The 18,249-nt window shown below is 48.3% G+C and overlaps 1 protein-coding gene across 2 annotated transcripts; it reads left to right on the top strand.

Moving 5' to 3' along the window:
• The first annotated feature begins 3,249 nt into the window (after positions 1–3,249).
• TBL2 (transducin (beta)-like 2) lies at positions 3,250–11,675 on the top strand. Of its 2 annotated transcripts, none has more exons than XM_012640350.1 (7): positions 3,250–3,513; positions 5,042–5,172; positions 5,438–5,622; positions 6,102–6,253; positions 6,602–6,728; positions 7,836–7,988; positions 8,182–11,675. In XM_012640350.1, exons 1-7 carry the CDS (start codon positions 3,384–3,386, stop codon positions 8,642–8,644), a joined length of 1,341 nt encoding a protein of 446 aa, XP_012495804.1. In that variant the 5' UTR covers positions 3,250–3,383; the 3' UTR covers positions 8,645–11,675. The 2 variants fall into 2 exon arrangements, with proteins under 2 accessions (XP_012495804.1, XP_012495806.1); XM_012640352.1 differs by lacking the exon at positions 3,250–3,513 and adding an exon at positions 3,963–3,975.
• The last annotated feature ends 6,574 nt before the right edge of the window (positions 11,676–18,249 follow it).

The raw sequence follows: 18,249 nt of genomic DNA, 5'->3' as shown, positions 1-18,249 counted from the left end.
ACCTTGACTTCTCCCTCTGAATATTCCGCAGCTGCCTTAACCTTGATGTAGCCAATACAGAGCTGGTCATTGCCACGATCTTCCCACTCAAACCTGGTCCTCTCTGTGCTCCCAACCCCAGGAAGGACGCTACCACCCAGACACTTGTGCAAGCTGGAAACCACCATCTTCAGCTCCTCCCCACTATCTGTGCTGTCACCACCAAGGCCTGGCCATGACCTGAGCATCTACCTCCACAGCCACCACCCTGGTCTAGTAGAACACCACCTTTTACATATACTTGTGCCTCCTGTATGCCTTACAGCTGCTCCTCAAACTTAAATGTGCATTTGAATAACTTGGGGTGGGGGACTTTAAAAACCTTCTTGACCAGGTCAGTCTGGACAACTTAAATCAGAATCCATCTCTGGGTGTGACGTCTAGACATCAGCATTTTTTAAGGGGATTCCAATCTGCAGCTACGGTTAAGAACCATTGTAACAGCGACTTTGAGCTGCAAATAACATACATCTGGGGCTCCATTAGTTTAACCCAGTGGTTTGTAACCTTTAGAGTACATCAGAATTAACTAGAGGGCTTGTAAAAACCCAAATGACTGGGCCCCACCTCCACGCTAGTAGTGTGGTCTGGGATGGAATCTGAGAATTTGTATTCTTCATGTTGCTGGCACAGGGACCACTGCTTCAATGAGGATGAAAGAAACCATGTCACCTAGCATAGGCCACAGGCAGGGAGGGCTGCAGACAGTGCAAGCTGGCCTCTGATGAGGACAGACTTTGCTGCAGAAGTTCATGGTGCTTTGTGACTGGACCCTGAAATCTATCCCTCCAGTCTTGTTACTTTGTACGGCCTCCCTCCCCTCACATTCCAAGGGGTCCTGAATCTCCAGTGGTTCCTGGGATGCAGCATTCCGCTCTGCCCTTGCAGACATAGTCAACCCACCAGGAAGGCAGGTCTGGGTTTTCCCATCTTCCTCTGCATCCCATTTCCCTGCTGCATCCACATCCTTTCCCGCAGGCACCACGTGTGCACTCACTCAGACGGGCTGGCCTAGTCAGTCACTCTGTCCTGCACAGGAATCAGTTACATCTGCCCCCACACCTTGACTTGTTCTGGCTTCCCATCTAGAATTCCCTTCCGCCCTCTGCTCTACCTGTCTAAATGCCCACCCCTGAAGCTACAGCCAAGTCTCACTGCCCCTGGAGATCCATTGGCAAATCCCCCTCCCTAATACACCCAGCTTTCCTGAATCCCCCTTTGTGTCATTAGTTGTCCTTCCACATATTGGTCTTGGCTTCCAACTGGGCTCCACAACACTTGAGGGTAAGGGCGAGGATGTACCACAGCCAGGGTGGCTTGGCCAGAGAAGCATGGATCTTCGAGTGCAGTAGACCTGGGTTTGACTCTGGGCTCTTTCCCTTGCTTCCTTATTGATTTGGGGCAAGTTACTTGACATGAGCCCAGTCTTTTTTCCCATATGTTTAAAAACTAAAGTTGTGCATGCTTCGGCAGCATGTACACTAAAATTGGAACGATACAGAGAAGATTAGCATTAAAATTATTAAAAATTTTAAAAATAAAATGAAGCAAATAAAAATTAAAGTTATTTTATAACACGACCTATCTTAAAGGCCACTAAAAATATCAACTGAAGTCAAGGATGTGAATGAATTTGGTAGCCTAGGCTGAGCTGTACAAAGAGTGGCCGCCCCTGCCCCACATCTATAGATTGCAGTTAGACAGAACTGTATCTGTCCCCAAGCTCATTCTCCTCCTGTGTAACCTTGAGAAAGTCACTTAACTTCCTAGAGCATCAGTCTCTTAATCTGTGGCATGGGAATGTGAGAAGATTAAATGAAATGCAAAGTTCCCGGATCAATAAATGTCACATGCAAAATGGTTGGTGAATGAAATTCTTCTTAAAAGTACAGCTTTGTCTCTAGATGGTGAAGAAAGTGCTTTATGGCTGGGCCGACAGTTCTAAATAGCTGAGTTAGGGAGGAAAAGCCACAGGATATGCTGGACACCCCCTCGCAGCCCTCCCCACCCACTGCCCGCAGCTGAGTCAAAGCCAGTTCCCTGCAAAGGACAAAAGGGAAGGAAATGAGGCTGCTTCATTTGCTCTCTGACTGGATCTGTTTCCTCAGCCAAGTTTGTTGGTATGTCTGTCATCTAGCCTCTAGATTGCTGGTATGTCTGCCATCTAGCCTCTAAGGCAGCCGCTATCCTCTGAAGGTCCTTTTAATGGCTGGAGGGTCTGGACTGTCAGGAAAGGCAGGCTGCCCCAAGGGAATGGATATGTTTGAGACTGGATCTCCAACCCAGGTACTTGCCCTTGCTCTGGGCTGCAGGCCTGGGAAGCCCATGGAAGCATGCCTGTCCTGGGGACGTTCTCTCTTCAGCCACGCAGGTCTAACCCAAACTCTATCAATTCGTCTTTTAGAATAGCTCCTTTTTGGTGAAATCGGAATAAAGTTCTGCAGTTTGTATCTATGTCAAGTTCCCAGTTTTTGAAATTGTACTATAGCTATGAAAGATGTTAACATTGGGGGAAACTGAGTGGAAAGGCCCACGGGACCTCCCTGTTCATTTCTTTCGACCCCCTGTGAATCTGTAATTATTTCAAAATCAGTTTTTTGTTTAAAAATCTCCTTTTCAACTTCCTTTCCACTCGCCAGGCCATTATTGCCTCCCTCTCAGATCCTTGCAGCCACTTCCGGACTTCTGTCTTTGGTCTTTCCACACAGTGGTCCGTGCAGAGGATCCCCGATTTTGCCCCATCGCGCCCTGTAATAACCAGCTCGCTGGATCGAGCCAGTGCTCAAGGCCCCCCAGACCTTTCCGACCTTATCTGCCATTTCCTTTTATCGCGCTCATGCTCTGCCTCCCCTCAACATCCCTGCCCCTCCGTCTTTGCCAAGCGAGGCTGCCCCACATTCCAGTGCCTGGACTACTCTTCCCTTCTCCAGAAACAGCAAAATCCCATCGGAATGCCACTGATGCTCACGCTTCCCCACGTTAAATGGGAGCAATAATCCCCGCCCCTCCCGCCCGCCTCCTTTAAGGAATCCTGTGTGTGATGGCTGGGAAAACGCCTTTAATAAACGATTATCAGTAAGTTCTTCAAGGGGAGGTGCGAGCAGAGCCTGCGGATCTCGTACCCCTAGCCCCGCCCCCCGCATCAACAAAGCCTCAACAACCAGGCCCGGCCCCGCAAGGTGCCCTAACGGCCAGGCCCCGCCCCTCGAGGCGCGCTAACAGCCAGGCCCCGCCCCTCGAGACGCCCCAACGGCCACGCCCCGCCCCCGCGTGCGTGCGCGGCCTCGCGGAGACGTGCGGGCGCCGGCGTCGTCAGAGGCTGAGGTGGCAGCGGCCCTGCCAACATGGAGCTGCCGCAGATGCCGGAGCTGATGGGGCTGTCGCTGTTGCTCGGGCTGCTGGCCCTGATGGCGACGGCGGCGGTAGCGCGGGGGTGGCTGCGCGCTGAGGAGCAGAGGTGCAGCCGGTCCGCCAGTAAGTGGGTCCGGGGCAGTTAGGGGCGACCGGCGGGGACCTCGCTCCTGGCCTCCGCGTGGTCCGACCTACGGCTTGGGCCCGTAGCTGGTGGGGGCCGGCGCTCCCAGGGCCTCAGTTTCTCCTCTTGTAAAATGAGTTTCGCTTCCAGAGACAAGGTGCCGCCTCGCCGGGCTGGTCGCACCGCTTGGGCAGGATTCTTTAGGACCTGGCTGCGGCTTCCTCGGTGGCCGAAGCCGCTTTCTGTCTGAGCGCCACTGCTGCTGGGGGTTGCGGCGAGAGCGCTGTAGACTCTTATGCGTGTTCCGTGTCCTTGATTTTAGAAAAAGCACTCTCAGACTAGTTCTGCGACATGCATCAACGTTTATTGAGTACTTATTACTATTACCCTGTGATAGGCTTTGGGGTCTTTTCCTTTAAGGAGTCCAGTAAAGGAGAAATACATCGAAATACATCGAAAATGTAAGTCAATGAATTATGAACATCTAAAAACATAAGGGGAAAACAGTGTAATAAGTTTCGTAAAGGAAGTCAGCACTAGAAACAGAAAACACAAGAGAGGGAGTTGTCAGCCCTGCTTTTTTGCGGGGGGAAGGCTGTCAAGGAAATCGTTACTGAGAGTAGGGAACACATGAAGTGGTGTGAGGTCTTGAAGGAGGGTCGTATATGAAGAGTTTGCCAGGAGGCCAAGGAAGAAAGACATTCCTGCCAATGGCAGTACTCAGGAATGCAAGGAGTCCTCAAACAGCATTTGATATGATTTAAGTATGAGAAGGAGGCTGGTTAGACAAGCTTGGAGAAATAAGCACAGTCCAGATTGTTATCATCTTTCTATGTGGGACTCAGGAGTTTTTTTTCCCTGTAGGAACTGGGCAGCATCTGCAGCCACCTAACACAGGCCTGCTTTGTGATTTGCCTGATTCTCAAATAAGATATTTTATGCAGAAGTGACTGGTGTTATCCCTGGCACAGGGCTCAATACATGTTGACTTCCTCTCATCTTTGAGTTCCTTCTGGGACTCCCTTGAACCTTTAATGCTTGTGTTTGGTACTCTTGCTAGTCACTTGTATATATTATCTTTTCCAATGCTCTCAACCTCTCTTTTTAAGAGAACCAAGGCCCAAAGCAATTAAATAATTTAGCTAAGGCCAGGGTCACCATATAAGGTTGTGTACATTATTCCCTATGTAGGGATGTCTGGCCCAGGATCCACATTCCATGGACTGGCTATGCTGTGTACCCACCCAGCTGCATCAGCCCCAAGAGTGTGCCTTTTTCAGTTTGCATAGAGGTGCTCTATGGACTTACCATAAGCAGCTACCCCAAGATTAGTCAGTGGTGGAGACAGAATCCAAACCCAGGTCTGATTCCAAAGCCTCTGTGTTTGCCCACATCACACTCTCTCTCTTCCTGAGGATAAGAGCCACATCTAGTTCTCTTGCTCTGCTCAGTGCCTGGCCAAACATAGGTGGTCAGTAAATGTTTATGAGTTAGTGAATGGATAAATGACATGGCCCTTCCTTATAGGCCAAAAAGCAAATGGATTTCCGCTTAGCAAATCCTCGGCATCCAAGAAGCAGAAACAGCATCAGCGGATTCGCAAGGAGAAGCCTCAACAACACAACTTCACCCACCGCCTCCTGGCTGCAGCACTGAAGGTATGTGGGTACCCATGCACAATACACATACACAGAGACTCACTCCCCACAGACTTTTCCTTTGTAGTATTCTGTGCATGTTACAAACCCCCTTTGCCTTTGGTCAATGTCAGTGGGGATGCCCCAGCTCATTCCTCGTCATCCCAGCCCATCCTCAGCTTGCTTAATGAACCCAGGCAACAGGCCCCAGAGTCATGGCTCCAGGTTTGGCTTCCCCATCTGCCTGAGAGGTCCCCCTTCACACTTCCTACAACCCTTCCCCCAGAGCCACAGCGGGAATATATCTTGCATGGACTTTAGCAGCAATGGCAAGTACCTGGCCACCTGTGCAGATGATCGCACCATCCGCATCTGGAGCACCAAGGACTTCCTGCAGCGGGAGCACCGCAGCATGAGAGCCAATGTGGAGCTGGACCATGCCACCTTGGTGCGCTTCAGCCCTGACTGCAGGTGGGACAGGATGGAGCCTCAGGTTTGCCTGCAGAAGCCCAACTCCAGGCTTATGGCCTTCCCATATGTGGTTTAGGATAGTGAGGAGAGTCCCAGGGTTTCCCTTGGGATGGCAGAAAGAGAGCTTCTAGATAGGTTGAGTACTGCCTGGGGCTCCCAGGAGACCTCTGCTGCTACACAGCAAGGAAACAAGGGAAGATCTCTTCCTACTCAGGAAGTACCACAGCCTGGCTTCCAGATGAGCCTTGGAAGCTATCTTGGTTTTCTATACCCTAGAGAGAAACTAAGGGAGCCAAAGCTATGAGAATTTTATCTTTTGAGGAGGTTTACAAGATTTTCAACCAAGGGGTTAACTTATAAGGCTGGACTGCAGGACATGAGGGGAGATCTTGATTTTCCTCAGAACCCAGCACATGACCTGGAACATGTAGGCTTCCATGTCCAAAGGTAGGAGTGACTTGTCTGCTACCTGTCTCTAGAGCCTTCATTGTCTGGCTGGCCAGTGGGGACACCCTCCGTGTCTTCAAGATGACCAAGCGAGAGGATGGGGGCTACACCTTCACAGCCACCCCAGAGGACTTCCCTAAAAAGCACAAGGCACCTGTCATCAACATTGGCATTGCTAGCACAGGTAAGACGCTTTCAGAGAGCAGAGCTTGCCCAAGGCATGAAGAAATGGTCCAGTTATATTTCCTGAATGAGTTAATGCTTCCTGAGAGATTTGTTTAGCCTCAGTGTGACCAGGGGGCTCTCGCCGTAAACAGCCTGGCTTCGTGCTCCTGTGGAGTCCTGGGAGCCACACCAAGTCCCTGGGGAGGCACGGAAGAGCTACAGCCTTCCATAAAGCCTTTATCTGTGGTGACCCTTGCACTGGGAGGGAAGCATAGATACTTAGGGCAGCATAGGCCTTTGTGTCTCTTTGGGGAGTGGCAGTTGGTGAGATCATTGCCCTTGGCTCACATCACTGCCTGCACCTCAGGGAAGTTCATCATGACTGTCTCCAGTGACACGACTATCCTCATCTGGAATCTGAAAGGTCAGGTGCTGTCTACCATCAACACAAACCAGATGAACAATACGCATGCTGCTATATCCCCTTGTAGCAGGTGAGGAAGGGAGGGGCTTTGGCATTTGGGATGGGGACAGGGTGGGGCTGAGGAGCAGGCACAGAACAGAGAACCAGCTTCACAGAGTGGAAAGAGTGTACAGGGTGGAGTCAGGAGCCCTGGATTCAAGTCCCAGCTCTCCCACTTACAGTAATGGGGTTTCATGCACGCCACCTCAAGTCTTTAGTTGCAATTTCTTTATCTGTAGTTTGTTTGTTTGTTTTAGAGACAGGGGTCTCACTGTGTTGCCCAGGCTGGAGTACAGTGGCTATTCACAGACACGATAGTGGCACACTATAGCCTTGAACTCTTGGGCTCAAGCAATCCTCCTACCTCAGCCTCCAGAGTAGCTGGGACTACCGGCTCACACCACCACGCCTGGCTTTTCATCTATAGTTTTTAAAAGGTTGGAGTGGGGCCGGGCACGGTGGCTCACGCCTGTAATCCTAGCTCTCTGGGAGGCCGAGGCGGGCAGATTGTTTGAGCTCAGGAGTTCAAAACCAGCCTGAGCAAGAGCGAGATCCCGTCTCTACTAAAAATAGAAAGAAATTAATTGGACAACTAAAAAATACATAGAAAAAATTAGCCAAGCATGGTGGCGCCTGCCTGTAGTCCCAGATACTCGGGAGGCTAAGGCAGGAGGATCGCTTAAGCTCAGGAGTTTGAGGTTGCTGTGAGCTAGGATGATGCCACGGCACTCTAGCCTGGGCAACACAGTAAGACTCTGTCTCAAAAAAAAAAAAAAAGGTTGGGGTGGGAGTGCGACGTATCTTAGAACAAGGCTATGAGGATGAACTGAGTTCACATAACCATTTATTTATTTATTTTTGAGACAAGGTCTTTTTATTGCCTGTGCTAGAGTACAGTAGCATCATCATAGCTCACTGCAACCTCAAACTCCTGGGCCCAAGCGATCCTCCTACCTCAGCCTCCCAAAGTGCTGGGACTGTAGGCATGACCCACCACGCCTGGCGTAAAAGCGCTTTTTAAAGGTTCAGTGTTAACTAGACATGAGATTGTTAGCTTTCTCAGGAAGAGATTTAGGGGGTTTACAGGAAGAGGATGTTCTTAAAATTAAGTTTTAAAGGCACTTGGGTTGTATGGCAGGTTTGTAGCATCATGTGGCTTCACCCCAGATGTGAAGGTTTGGGAAGTCTGCTTTGGGAAGAAGGGGGACTTCCAGGAAGTTGTGCGAGCCTTTGAACTGAAGGGCCACTCTGCAGCTGTCCACTCCTTCGCTTTCTCCAACGACTCCCGGAGGTGAGTGAGTCTACTCTAATCTCTTACCAGTGGCTCTTGGCCCCTCTTGGCAACCAGGGTCCTTCTCCCTGTCTGCCACAGCTCTGAAGTGGGTGGGGTGCCTGGCTCTCAGCAGGAAGTAGACTAGGCTTCCTAGCTGGAGCCCCTCGAGCTAGGTGAGTTGGGGCTTGAGCTGTGATTTTCCATGCTGCAGGATGGCCTCTGTCTCCAAGGATGGTACGTGGAAACTGTGGGACATCGATGTGGAATACAAGAAGCAGCAGGACCCCTACTTGCTGAGGACAGGCCGATTTGAAGAGGCGGGCACCATGCTCTGCCGCCTAGCACTCTCCCCTGACGCTCAGGTCTTGGCCTTGGCCAGTGGCAGCAGTATTCATCTCTACAATACCCGGCGGGGTGAGAAGGAGGAATGCTTTGAGCAGGTGCATGGGGAGTGTATCACTGACTTGTCCTTTGACATCACTGGCCGGTTTCTGGCCTCCTGTGGGGACCGGGCCGTACGGCTCTTCCACAACACCCCTGGCCATCGGGCCGTGATGGAGGAAATGCAGGGCCACCTGAAGCGGGCCTCCAATGACAGCACCCGCCAGAGGCTGCAGCAGCAGCTGACCCAGGCCCAGGAGGCCCTGAAGAGCCTTGGTGCCCTGAAGAAGTGAAGGGCATGGCAGGAGGGGTCGGCCACCTGCTCCCCAGCTGCTGCCACTTTTCTTTCGCAGGTACTCCCAGCTGGAAACCTTTTGAAAGGAGTCTCCTGATTTTCTTACTGGTGGCCCCTCTCCTCTTTTTCCCATTGAAGCTATTCTTGCCTACTTAGATCTCTCTCTCTTCTTCTTGGTTGTGACTCCCAGACTACTGACCAAGGTGCTGCTTTTTCTCCTGGGCCCAAGGGGTGGAATCTGTCCTCACCCAGCACCCAGGAGCGTGGTAGAGAGAAGAGAGAAAAAACATGGTCTCCGACCTTGTGGTGACATACCCTGATACCCAGAAAAGTTTGTAAGTGTGGAGGCAAAACCTAGGGAACACCTGAGTACTAAGCAGCACTTGTACAAGGGTGGGAGGTTGGCATATCTTCCCATACAGAACTGCGCTCTGGGGTCAGGGCAAGGCTAGTCTTCATTTAGTCAGGGCTCCTAACTCCGCCAAAAAGTAAGTAAGGGATTTCATTCTTGGCCTCAGTTTTCTTATTTGCAAAATGGAGAATAAGCCTTTCTGTGACCTCCCTGCAAAGATGTGAGGCTAAGAGAGTGTAAAATCCCTAGGTTTGGGAGAAAAGTGGAAAAGAGTAGTGATATTGTCCACTGTCAACAACTACCAGGTAAGAGTAGGAATCAGTGTGGTTCAAAACCAAATTAGAAAGAAAGAAACACATTCCTTGGGAAGGCGAAGTTTTCTGGGACTTGGTCCTACTTTTTGTATGGTTCTGCTTTAAGTTGTGTGGAGGAATCGTAGAATCCCAAGATGGGGCTCCTGTCTTCCAGGAGATTCTTTCCTTTTTGAGGAGACCTGATTTCAGTTAATCAGGTATTTGAGTGCCTACTGTGTGCCCAGCATAGCACCAGGCCCTGGAGATAAATGTGAGTAAGACATGGTTTCTACCCTCAAACATGGCTGGTGGAAGAGAGAGCGCCAGACACGTCTGTTAAGTGCTTTTTGTTAATTTGTTCATAGCCACAGTAGACTGTTGTAAAAGTCAAGGCAAGAGAGAGGATTGAATCAGGACAAAGGCCATGGCTGTGAAGTTGAAGGGGTAGATTTGATAAGAGAGTAGGTATTTAGAAGTTTGAATTTTTGAATTTGAGGACTTCTTGCATATGGGAGGTAAGGGAAATGAGGAATCTAGAAAGATTTGGGTCTAGGCAAAATTTGTTCATCTAAAATCAAAGTCTGGGTCTCTCTCACTGAAACTGGTCTTCCTCTGGTTGTCCCCAACCTATAAATGTTTGAAGAAGCCACAGCCTTGGACTTACCCTCCACTGCTCTCCGTCCCACCCCCACTGCTGCCATCCACTCATCAGAGCATTCTTCTGGTCACGCTCCACATGACTAATCTGCTGCTTCTCTCCATAGTTTCTGTTAGTATCCTGGTCCTAGCCAGTGTCACCTACTGGACTACTATAATATCACTTCCTAATTGGTCTCTCTCCTTTCTCTGTTGCCTCATTAAATTACTTTTCTACCTAGAAGAGTGATCTTTTGAAATTGTAAACCACATTATTTCCTGGTAAAAACCCTCCAAAGGCTTCCCGTCCACACTTGGGATAAAATCCAAAATTCTTACCATGGCTTGCACGGTCCTATGTAATCGGGCTTCTTCCTTCTTCTGTGACCTTTTTACTGCTCTCCCAGCCACCCCAACATTGCTGTTCCCTGAACAAGCCAACTTATTTCCAGCCTCGAGTAGGACTGGTGTCTGTGCTGTTCCCTCTGCTTGGAAGCATTTTTCTCTTTGTTGGCAGCCTTGTCGTGTTTGTCACAATTCAGTTCTCAGTTGCAATCACGCTTCAGAGAGAAGCCCTCCCTGACCACACAGCGTGAAGTAGCCCTTTCCACCAGTCAGATCACATCCATCACATTAGCTTTTCAAATTTATTTTCTATTAATGCTATCTGAAATTATCTTGTTTGGATATTTGTTTGCTTCAGGGGTTTCAGCTTAAATGCTTATGGATGTCAGTGGGTAATATAAATGCATGAATTGGGCCACAGTCATCTGGGTGAGACAGTAGGAAATGGTGGGGACAGAAGGGAACTGGAGGGGTCCGTGTCCTGGGTGTGGGGCAGGGGATGCTTGCCGCTTATTATTCAAGGAATCCAACAGAAGTTGCTTGTTTTAGAGAAGCTAGAAGTTGGCAACAACTTATTTAAAAAAACAAAAAGATTAAGCACTCTATGGACCAAACAAAACACTAACGTGGGCCCGATGTCACCCCAGTCTCTCCCTGGCAGCTTCCCACTGGAATGTGAGCTCCGCGAGGGCAGACTCCTTGAATGTCTTGCTTTCTCAGTGTTCCAAGCACGGTACCTGAGACACAGTAAGCGCTCAATAAATGTTGAACTCAAACCAGGGGCAGTCGACAGAAATGTTGGTATCTTCTCTATGTATCTTCCAGCTCCCCGTCTCCACTATGGTTTCATGTTCCAATTAAGGAACTTCCGACTGATAATGCTGTGGACACGGGGCCTGGTGAATACTTACTTTCTGATTGTCAGAAGACTGAGATGAAAAAGCTTTTCCTTTGCATACTTGTTTTGAGAAGCGGCTCTGGCATTACTCCCATTGTACATCCAAGAGAGGAAGCGACCATATGTTGTCACTGAAGTCAGAAGTCTTCAGTTTCAGTCTCCACTGGGTCACTTACTGACTTCAGACCTGGAGCAAGGTAGGCCACTTGACCTCTCTGAGTTTGTTTCCTCATCTGTAAAATGGGAATAAATCCTACCTTGCAGTGTTGCATTTCTGGTAAGATTAGTGAAAACACTACAAAAAGGTCATTATACAGACTACTGGGGACAGAATGCTCCCCTCACTAAAAATGAGGCTGCTTCTCTTGTAACCATGGAGAAGGTGTCTGGGTATTAATGTAGAGCAGGGGCTGCCAAGTTTTTTTTGATCGAAAATCCTTGTGTAGGCAGCTAATATCCTACATTACTTAGGTCTGAGTTTTCCAGTCAGATGTTATTATAAAGGAAAAATAATCCATGTGAAGGCAGCATTAATATTTTAATATTACTATTTCAAATTCTGTGGGTTTGAAATTTTTCAAAATAAAAAGTTGGAGAAATATTTGTCTTTTATTGTCTTTTTATCATTTACTTTGGATCATTTATATCAAAAGGGGAAATATTTTAAAATAGGCTATATATCACCATTTTATTGGTCATCAAACACTGAGGGAAAAAACCCACAAAAGTGCAGAGTTACAGGCCTGTTGATACAGCCTTGGTCAATATCTATCAAGGGAATAAGAATACTCATATTTAAAAGATTATTCTAGGCCGGGCGCAGTGGCTCACGCCTATAATCCCAGCACCTTGGGAGACCCAGGCCGGAGGATCACTTGAGGCCAGGAGTTCAAAACCAGCCTGGGCAAGATATCGAGAGTCCATCTCTACAAAAAAAATTTTTGGTTTTTTGTTTGTTTTGGTTTTTTTGAAACAAGGTCTCTGTCACCTGGACTAGGTGCAGTGGCATCATCATAGCTCACTGTAACCTCAAACTCCTGGGCTCAAGTGATCCTGCCTGAGCCTCCCGAGTAGCTGCGACTATAGGCATGCTACCCTGCCAGGCTAATTTTTCTTTCTTTCTTTTTTTTTGTAGAAACAGGGTCTCACTGGCTCAGGCTGGTCTCAAACTCCTGGCCTCAAGCAATCCTACCACCTTGGCCTCCCAAAGTGCTAGGATTATAGGTATAAGCCACTACACCCAGCCATCTACAAAAATTTTTTTAAAAAATTAGCCAGGCACGGTGGCACATGCCTATAGTCTCAGCTTCTTGGGAGGCTAAGGCAGTAGGATTGCTGTAGCCCAGGAGTTCAAAGTTACGGTGAGCTATGCCATGCCAGGGCAACAGAGTGAGATCCTGTCTCAAAAAAAAAGTAAATAAAAAATGTTTTAAATTATTCTATGAATTGTAGATTATAGCAGGTAAATACGAAGCACATACTCTTGTGATGAATTACCAGTGATAGTGGCTTATTTCAGGTAACACTAGATAGACCCAGTGTTGCCCCCAATTGGCCACATATCTAAAAACTTAATTTTGGGATTTATGTACTCTTCTATGAAATTTCAGAAATAAGAGTCTTCCTGGTGAGCATGGCTTGCTTTCAGTAAGCTATGATGATGCCACTTAAGAGCCAGTAAGTCTCATCTTTTGAGGCTGAGACTAGCTGAAGCAGCAGAGGTTGACGTTGCGGAGTCAGCTGCAGCGGCCGAAAGCATGATTCATCTGCAGAAACCTGTGAATGTTTCCTGAGAGCCCATTTCCAAGTCTTCATTTCTCCATGCTTCACACTCTGATTCCAGAGTTTGAGGCAGTTCAGTATTGGGAAATGTGTATGGTCTTCACTTGCTTCTATTCAGTGTACTTAGTGTTCGAGTTTGTTTGCATTTTCTCGATTACGTTAAAGCGGCTAACGTTGAGTGCCAAACATTTCATCCATACCTCTCACTATTGTTTTTTCCTGAGCCTTTTTCCTGGTAACCACATCTCAGTTTTCAGTTGGCGAACTACCTCTTCCCCAACCCTTAATCCATATGATTTACAGGGGCTAGACCCCGACCCTCCATAACCAATCAGCAAATTTTTGCTGGAACTTCAGGAAGGTGAAAATATCTCTAATTTTTCTGCTGGGATTGCTTAGTAGGATATAAGCTGGTTACCATTGTGCAGTCCCGTCGCAGAACAAAGCCAACATAGGAAAGCAGAACCAAAGGACGCAGAGAGACTGTGCTGATGCTGCTCCTAGATCCAGACAGTGCCTCGAGTTTGCACCACTGGACTTAAGAGCCAGTAAGTTCCTGTTTATGATGAAGTCAGTTTGAGTCGGGGTACTCTTACTTGAAACCCAAAGAACCCTAACATCACTATTATTAGAGAGTTCCAAGTAAATTGTACATACTGTACCAATAAATGGCATGCCCAGATTTTAAAATTTTGGCCTGTCTGGTACAAAAGAACATGCCTTTAACCATCAGACCCATCCCCAACATTTGTAAGGCCAGGGCAAGAATACAAATGGAGACCCCAAAGCCATGTCTTGATATTTAAAAGTTATAAATCAAGCTGAATTCAAATATCTTGAAAAAAATAACATACTGGAAGGCCAAGTTTGAGTTTAGAATTCTCAGGCTCAAAGTTCTGTGCTGCAATGTGGTGTCAGCCTAGCTCACAGCAACCTCAAACTTCTGGGCTCAAGCAATCCTCCTGCGTCACCTTCCTGAGTAGCTGAGACTATAGGCGCGCACCACCATGCCCAGCTAATTTTTTTCTATTTTTAGTAAAGACAGGGTGTCATTCTTGCTCAGGCTGGTCTCGAACTCCTAACCTCAAGCAATCCTCCCACCTCGGCCTCCCAGAGTGCTAGGATTACAGGCACGAGCCACCGTGCCCTACCTTAAGTCTCAAACACTTACTTGCTGGTACCGTATCCTAGCTAATCGAGTAGGGTATTTTTGTTTCTGTAAATATCTCAGTTAGGCCAGGCGCGGTGGCTCATGCCTGTAATCCTAGCACTCTGGGAGGCCGAGGCACTCCAGCCTGGGTCACAGAGAGAGACCCCATCCCAAAACAAACAAAAATAAAGACAGGAAAGCACTGAGGAGCCATTAAGTTTGTCTGAGGTATGAGGGAAGGGAAGGAGGGACTCCTGAGAGAGCTGATGTGATGGCCCATGTGACCAGGGACAAGACCTGGCAGATTTTTTTGTGTCAAGCAGGGAATGGCATGGCCCTCCTGAGGGTCCCTGGATGGCTCATCTGCAGTTGCTCGTCCACTGAGCGCAAGCAAGAAAACATTCATCTGCAAAAATAGGAACACGCACTCAGGCAGGGTGCCTTGCCTAAGACAAACTTAATGGCTCCTCAGTGCTTTCCTGTCTTTATTTTTGTTTGTTTTGAGATGGGGTCTCTCTCTGTGACCCAGGCTGGAGTGCCTCGGCCTCCCAGAGTGCTAAAAAAAAAAAAATCTCAGTTAAACAGCTTATTGAATGCCCTGTTTTACCCTCTAATCCTCCCCTTACTTTTTCTTTTCTTCTAATGACATCTTTCTGCCAGGGCTGAAGCACGTTTGGTATCAATGGCTAACATTCATGGGCTCATTTTTTTTTTTTTTGAGACAGAGTCTCACTCTGTTGCCCGGGCTAGAGTGCCGTGGCGTCAGCCTAGCTCACAGCAACCTCAAACTCCTGGCCTCAAGCGATCCTCCTGCCTCAGCCTCCCGAGTAGCTGGGACTACAGGCATGCACCACCATGTCCGGCTAATTTTTTCTGTATATTTTTAGTTGTCCAGATAATTTCTTTGTATTTTTAGTAGAGACAGGGTCTTGCTCTTGCTCAGGCTGGTCTCGAACTCCCGAGCTCAAACGATCCACCCAACTTGGCCTCCCAGAGTGCGAGGATTACAGGCGTGAGCCACCGCACCTGGCCCATGGGCTCCTCATTATATGCCAGACACTGTTCTTGGTGCTTTACTGATAATAACTCATTTAATCCTCCCAGCAGTTCTAGGAGATAGGCACTATTATAATTTCCATATTATAAATGGGGAAACCACAGCATTTACCCTGGTCACTTGGAGAGATGCGTGGCTGAGCAGGGATTCAAACCCATGGAGTCTGGGTCCAGAGCTCATGTTCTTAGTGATTCTCAAACAGTGGCAGGTGTCAGAATCACCTGGGAAACTAGGTATAAATACAAAGGCCCAGGTCCTATCCTACTTCAGCAAGCCTGGACCTGTGCTCTTAAGTAGCTTTCAGGTGATTCTGGTACACACCAAAGTGTGGGAGCCACTGTCCTGAGCTGTTCCTCCTTGATTTTGAATATTATTAATAAGCTACCACCCTGCCTGAGTGCGTGTTCCTATTTTTGCAGATGAATGTTTTCTTGCTTGCGCTCAGTGGATGAGCAACTGCAGATGAGCCATCCAGGGACCCTCAGGAGGGCCATGCCATTCCCTGCTTGACACAAAAAAATCTGCCAGGTCTTGTCCCTGGTCACATGGGCCATCACATCAGCTCTCTCAGGAGTCCCTCCTTCCCTTCCCTCATACCTCAGACAAACTTAATGGCTCCTCAGTGCTTTCCTGTCTTTATTTTTGTTTGTTTTGAGGTGGGGTCTCTCTCTGTGACCCAGGCTGGAGTGCATTTGCACAATGATAGTTCACTGCAGCCTCGAACTCCTGGGCTTGGGTGATCCTCCTGCCTCAGCCTCTGACTAGCTCCAACTACAGGCATGCGCCACCACACCCAGCTAATTCAAAATTTTTTTGTAGAGACAGGGTCTTGCTATGTTTCCCAGGCTGGTCTCACACTCCTGGTCTTCCCCCACCTCAGCCTCTGAAGTGCTGAGATTACAGATGTGAGCCACCTTGCTGGGCCATTTTTGCAAGTCTTAACATACCTCCATCTCTGTACTACATTGTATCGTCATTTACATGTGCTGTGATTGACTGGAGGGCAGGTGACATGTCTGATTAATTTCAGTATTCTCACAGCCTAACATAAGGCCAGGCAGCCAAATAAAAGAACTTCCGCCTCCTTGGAATCTTTCCCAATTGCCCCAGGCCTCACAACCCCTGAGTGCCCATCTGGAGTGCTCATTCTGGACATGTGCCCTACTGAAGTGCCATTTCCAACACCTGATCCAGAGATGCCACAACCTGTAACCAGCTGTGTGGTTTTGGGCATGTCCTTTAAACTCCTGGAACCTGAGTCTGCTGTAAGATGAGGTGCCAGGAATAGATTTGGCTTGCAGGCTTTTAAACCTCACGGTATACAGAGAGATTAAAGTGATGATGTCATCCTAATAGTGGCCTGCCACTCCCCAGAGAGTCTTCCCTTCCTCCTCCTTGCAGCCCCACTGTCATTCTGGCTACTTTCCTGGGGGTCATGGGGTCTTCCAGCACCTCAGGAGCATCGGGGAAACCAGCTGCTTCATTTGCAGTGACAACTTGAAGCCCTGGACAGTGTCTTTCAATAACTACAACTACTCCAGTAAAGTCACATTTCAGAGAGTCATATCTTGAAAAAGGCACATGAAGTTTTGTTTCTGTGTTGTCTGCAATAAACATGCACTTCTATAATCTCCATAACATGACATATTGAAAGCATTAGTAGCAACCTTCCGTGACATGTATTTTCTCACTTTCACTTCACAGCAGCTCTTGTGAGGTAGCAATTATCATCCCTGTGTTGCAGATGGAAAACTGGAGGCTGGTGGAGAGTAAGTACTGAGCAGGAATTCCGCCCTGGGTCTGAGCACAGAGCTCGAGCTTGTTCCTAGTGTCACCTCAGGCAGCCTCTGACCTTGAGGACAGGGACTTCATAGTCTTAGGATTCCATCTTTTACTCCTTTCTCCTTCATATGTGTTGGTTAACATGGTGAACACACATACTTTTTGTCCAACAGTGACTTGAGCCCAGAAATTCCAGGTTGCATTGAGCTATGATGATGCCACTGCACTCTAGCCTGAGTGACAGAGTGAGATCCTGTCTCAGAAAAAAAACAAAAAAGGAAAGGGCTGAGAGAGGTGGACCAAACGCTCTGGGGGCCTAAACTAGGGTGAGATTGCCTTTGTAACAGTGGAGGAGGAGGTCGTGTCCTGAAAGATGAGTATTTCAAAGGGAGGGTGGTAAGTGGGTTGGGAGAGGGAGGGACATTCCTATACATGCAATCTGCAGCATGTAATACATAGAGGTGGAAACGTGCAAGCCTGTTCAGGGAACAAGGAACCCAGAGCACAGGCAGGAGCCCCGGCACTGGAAGCCAAAAAGAATTATTTCTGCCTGCAAGGCACCTACCAGGTTACAAGGCTCATCCACAGCCTATCTCACCAGATCTTCACCACAGCCCTAGGAAGGACAAAGCTGTTATTATTACTTATTTCACAGGGAAAGAAAAAAATTACGGAACAAGACTGGGGATCAGAGTGGTTAGGTGACCTATACAAAGCCACAGACAAGTAAATGGCCAAGCTCAGATTTGGACCCAGGGATTCTGCCTCCTAGCATTCTTTTCTCTGTCACTAGGTCATTCTTGGGGCCCTGAAATGCTATGGTATAAGTTTGAATTTGGGCAACAGAGAGCCACAGAAAGAATTTGGGAAGAGGCATGCTTATTGAAGGCAGGCTGGGCTTTGAACATGCGTGTGTGCTGTTGGGAGGGGACCTGTGCATGTAGCAATGGAGCTAACTAGCTCTAACAAAGGCAGTGTGGTGACATAGAGGTACCAGGGACAGGGCAGGAAGGTGACGATGGTGGGCACGAAAGAGAGCCTGTGGGGAAGAAAGTGTTCATTCACTCATTAACTCAGTAACTCTTTTTGAGCACCTCCTCTGTGCCAAGCGCTGGGCTAAGGTACTGGGGATGTAATGGTGAACATGATGAGAAGGTCCCTGTCCTCACAGGGCTGGCATTTGCATTTCAGGGGGCAGCAGACAATGGGGAGCAAAGGACTTGGAAGGCTGAGCCAGGAGGATCGCTTGAGCCCAGGAGTTTGAGGTTATAATGAGCGATGACTGCACCACTGCATTCCAGCCTGGGC

This window comes from Propithecus coquereli, unplaced genomic scaffold, assembly GCF_000956105.1.
Source record: "Propithecus coquereli isolate 6110/MARCELLA unplaced genomic scaffold, Pcoq_1.0 Scaffold150, whole genome shotgun sequence".
NCBI classification, from domain to species: Eukaryota; Metazoa; Chordata; class Mammalia; order Primates; family Indriidae; genus Propithecus; species Propithecus coquereli.
This window is presented reverse-complemented; position numbering and strand designations above follow the sequence as displayed.

Coding starts and splice junctions, on each gene's coding strand:
- TBL2 (XM_012640350.1), top strand. CDS start 3,384: ATGGAGCTGCCGCAGATGCCGGAGCTGATGGGGCTGTCGCTGTTGCTC. Junction 5,173..5,437: donor TCCTGGCTGCAGCACTGAAG/GTATGTGGGTAC, acceptor CCCTTCCCCCAG/AGCCACAGCGGGAATATATC. Junction 5,623..6,101: donor CGCTTCAGCCCTGACTGCAG/GTGGGACAGGAT, acceptor ACCTGTCTCTAG/AGCCTTCATTGTCTGGCTGG.